The 5,738-nt window shown below is 49.2% G+C and overlaps 1 protein-coding gene across 1 annotated transcript; it reads right to left on the bottom strand.

Annotated features, from left to right (window-relative positions):
- Positions 1-781: 781 nt before the first annotated feature.
- SCGB1A1 (secretoglobin family 1A member 1) lies at positions 782-4,489 on the bottom strand. Its single transcript, XM_008063022.1, has 3 exons — positions 4,435-4,489; positions 1,456-1,643; positions 782-814 (listed from the first exon to the last, which is right to left on the bottom strand). Exons 1-3 carry the CDS (start codon positions 4,487-4,489, stop codon positions 782-784), a joined length of 276 nt encoding a protein of 91 aa, XP_008061213.1.
- Positions 4,490-5,738: the final 1,249 nt, after the last annotated feature.

Here is a 5,738-nt window from a genome sequence, read left to right on the forward strand (position 1 = left end):
TCGAGTTTAAGATGCTGGTAGATGGCCAGGTATGGTGGCTCATGCCTGTGAGCCCAGTACTTTGGGAGGTGGAGGTGAGAGGATTGCCTGAGCTCATGGGTTTGAGACCAGCCTGAGCAACATGGTGAGACCTCGTCTCTACAACAAATCAAAAATAAGTCAGCCGGGCGTGGTGGCACATGCCTGTGGTTCCAGCTACTTGGAAGGCTGAGGCAGAAGGATCACCTGAGCCCAGCAGGTTGAGGCTGCAGTGACCGTGAGTGTGCCACTGCACTCTAGCCTGGGCGACAGAGTGAGATTCCAACTAAAAAGAAACTGAAAATAAAAAAAAAAGATGTTGGTAGATAGCTAGTCCTGGTGACTCATGCCTGTCATCCCAGCACTTTAGGAGGGGGAGGTAGGAGGATTGCTTGAACCCAGGAGTTCAAGACCAGCCTGGGCAACATAGTGAGACTCCCTCCATCTCAAAAAATGATGTTGAGTAGATGGTTGGATATAAGGGGAGGAAGTCTAAGCCCTTTTGGTGGCAGAAACCAAGAGGAAAGGAGTTTTGGAAGAGTCTTGAGTTTTCTCCAGGGTCCAGGGTCAGGGCTCAGCCTTCCTTTTGCTCTGACTCCCCTTACCCTGGTGGGGCAAGCCCCCCCCCAACTCTAGCAGGTAAATAAAAAAGAGGCAGGGGTACCAAAGTGAGATGCTTGTCATTTATTGAAGAGAGCATGGCCAGGTAGGGAAGTGTGGAGTCATGGGGGTCAGTCAGTGGGAATCTTCAGACTCCTAAATCCTAATTGCACAGTGAGCTTTTGACTATTTTTTCCTAAAACAAATAAAGAAACAAAATCTTCAACACATTAGTGAATAAGCCGCAGAGTTAGAGACAACAATACACAGAAACTTTAACATCAACTAAGAAGTACAGTAAAGTCTGGGAGGAACTAAAATTGTAAGGGCTGGGATTATTTCTCAAAAGCCTCTTTAAAAAAAGGTAAGGAAAATGTTTGGGAAGATCACCGTCCCTGCTTTCCAGGGGACACTGGCATTGTGACTCTTCTCTGAGGATTAGAAGTAGGTTAGAAAAATGGGTGACACTGCAGATGAGGGACATTGGGGAAACCACTTTTTTTTCTTCTTGAGTCAGGGTCTCATTCTGTTGCCCAGGCTGGAGTGCAGTGGCAGGATCATAGCTCACTGTAGCCTCCAACCCCTGGCCTCAAACGATTCTCCTGAGTCAGCCTCCCTAAGAGCTGGGACCACAGGCATGCACCACCACTCCCAACCAATTTTTAAATATTTTGTAGAGACAAGGTCTTGCTATGTTGCCCTGGCAGGTCTTGAACTCCTGGGCTCAAGTAATCCTCCTGCCTTGGCCTCCCAAAGTGCTGGAATTACAGGTGTGAGTCACCACGCCCAGTGAGGCAGAGCCACTTCTAAGCAGTGTGATTGAAGGACACTGGTAACCGTGAACTTAATGACGCTGTCTCTGGCCTTCTGGGGGAGGGTGTCCACCAGCTTCTTCAGCTGGGTTCCCGCATCTCTCATGTCTTGATCAGGGCTGAAAGGTTCCACAGCAGTCTCATAACTGGACAGTGTGCCCATGAAGACGTTTTCGATGATGTGTAGAAAGCCAGGGCAGATCTCTGCAGAAGCTGTTTAGCACAGAGAAGAGAAAGCACACGTACCCGGGCCCTTTTCCAAACTGGCCAGCCCTCTGGCTGGACCTGTCCCACATACAAACAACCAGGCCCAGCAGCAAGAGATAGCAACTCTTTCATCAAGTGGGATAAAAGATATGGTGATACTCTAAGCAGTTGACTCTTGGGTGTTAAATACTTTCTGGGTTACAGCCAGCTTTTTGTGGCCTTCTTGTGTCTTCCTTGGAATTCCTGGGTTGGGGTAAGGCAAGGTGCTGTTTTTCTTTCTGCTAGAGTTCTAGCTAGGCAGGCTATTGATAAAGGAAGTTACTGATCTGATTTTTTTTTTTAGTTGGGGTCTCTCTCTGTTGCTCAGGCTGGAATGCAGTGGCACGATCAGTGCTCACTGCAGCTCGATCTCCTGGGCTCAGGCGATCCTTCTGCCTCAGTCTTCTGAGTAGTTGGGACCACAGGTGCGTACTATCATGCCCAGCTAATTTTTGGATTTTTTTGTAGAGACGAGGTCTTGCTATGTTGCCTAGGCTGGTCTTGAACTTCTAGACGTAAACAGTTCTCCCACCTTGACCTCCCAAAGTGCTGGGATTACAAGTGTGAACCACAATGCTTGGCCTTGATCTGATTTTTTAATGCAGTGTAGGCTGGAAAGAGGCCACTGAGGGTTTTGGTTTTCCCTGGAAACTTGCCTCTCACCAGTGATTAGTGAAGGTCTGAGCCATGTGTCATGGGGAATGTGGCAAAGTCAGGCGCTGGCAGGAAGAAGCACTTGTACCAGGCAAACATGGGCCCCTAAACCTGGCTGGGAAGTAGAGTGCACACAAGGGCATTGGGCCCTATGGCGTGCTTAGCTCGAGGACAGACAGGCCTCTTGTCGACTGTGTTCCCTTCAGCCAAGTGCTCCTAGACTGTGCTCCCATCTCAGATCCATGCAACCAGGAACATGGGGGAAGGTCACTATTTCCTTTCTCCCTGCTTGCCTCTGTCTTCCCACTGAGTTTCAAATCGCTTGTCCTTGAATTCTTTGCCTTGTGTGCAAAGTTGACTCTGGGCTCAGACTCCAGGTCCCCACCTGAATTGACCACTTTAAGTCAGAGCTTCTCCAGAACTTAGACCATTGCTTTGCAGCTTATTGTGTCATCATGCAAGTTACTCTGTCTTTCTGTAGCTCAGTTTTCTCACCTGTAAAATGGGCATAATATCCCTACTTCATAGGGTTGTTGTAAGAATGAAAAGAGATGGCATGTGAAAGGGTTAAGAAGAGAGATTGGTGACCGGGAACGGTGGCTCAGCCTGTAATCCCAACACTTTGAGAGGCTGAGGTGAGAGGATTGCCTGAACCCAGGGGTTCGAGACCAGCCTGGGCAACTTGGCAAGCCCTTGTTTCTACAATAAATAAAAATTAAAAAAAAAAAAAATCAAAAAATTAGCTGGGCACGGTGGCGCACACCTGTAGTTCCAGCTGCTTGGAAGGCTGAGGCGGAAGGATAGCTTGAGCCCAGCAGGTCAAGGCTGCGGTGGCTGGGAGTGTGCCACTGCCCTCCAGCCTGGGCGACACAGTGGGACTCCAACTCAAAAAAAAAGAACAAAGAACAGGGATTGGTACAATGTGTTAAATAAGTATTTGATATTATTATTGCTATTATTATTACTATATGTGTGCGCACACAAATATACAAACGTGTCCTTGAGCCACCCCTTAACAGATTTCAGTCCAATCTTCCTAGGCCACTCATCTCTAAACACAGCACTGAGATCTTCTAATTAACATACATTTCAGTCCAAAATTATATTATTTCCCCTGAAAAACAAAACTCTCTGCAAAATGGTTGTTCTCACTGCTTTTTGGTTTGGGTTTTCTGATCCCCCAGGGCCATAAAACTTATCTCTGTGGGTATTAAGAAATTTTCCAAGTGAATTAATTGGGGTTTGTTTATTAAAAAAAAAAGCAGCATTTTCAGATGAGAGGAGAAGGAGCTGATACAGAGTGAAAATCAGAGTTTGGGAAATGAATTCCCCAAAGACAGGGAGCTTGAAGCGAAAGGGCCTTCCTTCTTGCCTTCCTCCTTCCCTCCCTTCCTCCCTCCCTCTTCCCTCTGTCTCTCTTCCCCTATTCCTCTCCTCTTAGTGACAGCAGCAACTACTCAAGAGACTCCTAATTTTTTTTTTTTTTTTTTTTTACAGAGGAAAAAAATGTTGAGAAAACTTCACTCTGGGTTGGCAGTTTCCCAAAGAGAAGATCCCTTTCTGGAATTTTCCTCTCTGCCCAGAATGTCTCATCGGATTGGATTTGGACCTTGCCTTGGATTGGATTTCTTTTGGGGATGTGAATCTCTGCAGCTCCCCTTCCAGCTCCTTCAGCTGCCAGAGTAGGGTGGGGGCCCCAACCCTGAGACCCCAAACCTGGAGATTGCTCCCAGGTCTCTTGGCATCTTGGGGTCTGTCCAAGGATGGGCTCTAAGGGGCTCGTTATTCCTATACCATTTGTTGTTGGATGTGCTCATCTACGCAGGTTCTCTTCCATCCCTCCCTCTGGTCTGTTCCATCCCCTGGAGTTCTGAGGTTGGATGTGGAAGATGGGACCCTTGTCAGGATTCTCCACAGCCTTGGGGCTTTCTTCATGTTTCCAAGATGAGCATGTTCATTAGAGCCAGTTTTCTGAGAATCAGCAGTCCTGGGACACCCAGCAGTTCCAGAGAGGGTGCGGGCAGTTTACCCTTTCTTTTGAGCAAAACTAAGTTGTACTGGAAACCAAGCGTCCAGCCTTGGGGGAAAAGGACTCGGCACTCACCAGAGCTGTACAAGAGAGCCAGTGTGACCAGGGAGAGGGTGGCAGTGAGCTTCATGGCTGGAGGCTGGAGATGCTCTTGCCCATGTCTGGAGCCAGTAATCTAGTGTGAGATGTGCCCAGAGAGGTGGCTGTTATATGTCCAGGGCAACAGCGCCTGGAGGGAGGAGGGCAGGACAAGGGTTCCGTTTACCAGACCGTGCTATTTCCTTGGGCATCATCTCGGTGGAATAGGTAAATAATCTCTTTTCTCAACCCAGTTTCTGCTCCCATTGAAACTGAGCTCACACAATAGACCACTTGGACGGGGAGTGAGTCCTGCATAGAGGCGATGGGGCGGGGGGGGGGGGTGAGTCAGAGGACGTGGAGACCCGGCCATCTGTGTTACTCTCTTTGAACCTGGGCGCTGGGGCAGTCCAGGTAAGAGACGTCATTGTGGAGCCCCCATGGACCCATCACTCCCAGAGAAACCAAGGCCCAAGACCCCTCACAAGTGGCAGGGACAGGATTGGGACTTGGGACCCTGGTAGTCCCCTGAGTCCTTTCATGATAACTCTCTGAGGAAGGTGGCTGGACCTTATGCCATGAAAATCACATGGTTCAGAGCACTGCTGTGGTCAGACTTGGGGGAGACTTGGGCTGAAGCTTGTTGACAAATGAAGGACCCCTCCAAAACACCCATCAGAAACCCAAGCCCCAGGGCAAGCAGGATAAGGCCCTGTCCCAGACTGGATCTATTTCCACCCAGAATTGCTCTTGAGTCCTGCCCTTGTGATGGCCAAATCAGTGGGCACCTTCAGTCCTTATCTCGCTTGACCTCTCAATGGCCTCGACCCTTTTGACCGTTTCCTCTTGAACCATTCTCTCTCCTGCGCTCCCACGGCTCAGTTCTTTCCTGTTTTCCTTCTTGACCATTCCTTCTTGTTCTCTTGGGTGTTTGTTCTTGACTTACTGTTCTCAAGTGTTGGTGGTTCCCAGGCTTTGGACTTAGCCCCCTTCTTGCCTCTGGATGCCATTTCTATTTCTCCTCCAATGCCTCGTAGCACTAGGCCTGGCCTGGTCAAGGCCAGGCATCCCCCTTGGCCTCCCTGCCTCCAGCTTGCTCTCCTCATTCTCTGAAGGCCATCAGAATGGTCTTTCTAAAACCCACTGATCATGTCATTCTCCATCTTGAAACTCTTTTTTTTTTTTGGGGTTGGAGTCTCGCTGTCACCCAGACTGGAGTGCAGTGGCCGCGCCTGGCCACTGCAGCCTCAACCTGCTGGGCTCCGGCAATCCCGCCTCAGCCTTCCGAGTAGCCGAAATTA

The sequence above is a fragment of the Carlito syrichta genome, unplaced genomic scaffold (genome assembly GCF_000164805.1).
Source record: "Carlito syrichta isolate Samal-C Ts95f unplaced genomic scaffold, Tarsius_syrichta-2.0.1 Scaffold306469, whole genome shotgun sequence".
NCBI classification, from domain to species: Eukaryota; Metazoa; Chordata; class Mammalia; order Primates; family Tarsiidae; genus Carlito; species Carlito syrichta.

Bases quoted from the DNA above. Each gene is read 5' to 3' on its own strand.
- SCGB1A1 (XM_008063022.1), bottom strand. From the start codon at position 4,489: ATGAAGCTCACTGCCACCCTCTCCCTGGTCACACTGGCTCTCTTGTAC. The intron at 1,644-4,434 runs GTGAGTGCCGAG...TGTGCTAAACAG, and splicing joins GGCTCTCTTGTACAGCTCTG to CTTCTGCAGAGATCTGCCCT. The intron at 815-1,455 runs GTTACCAGTGTC...TATTTGTTTTAG, and splicing joins ACAGCGTCATTAAGTTCACG to GAAAAAATAGTCAAAAGCTC.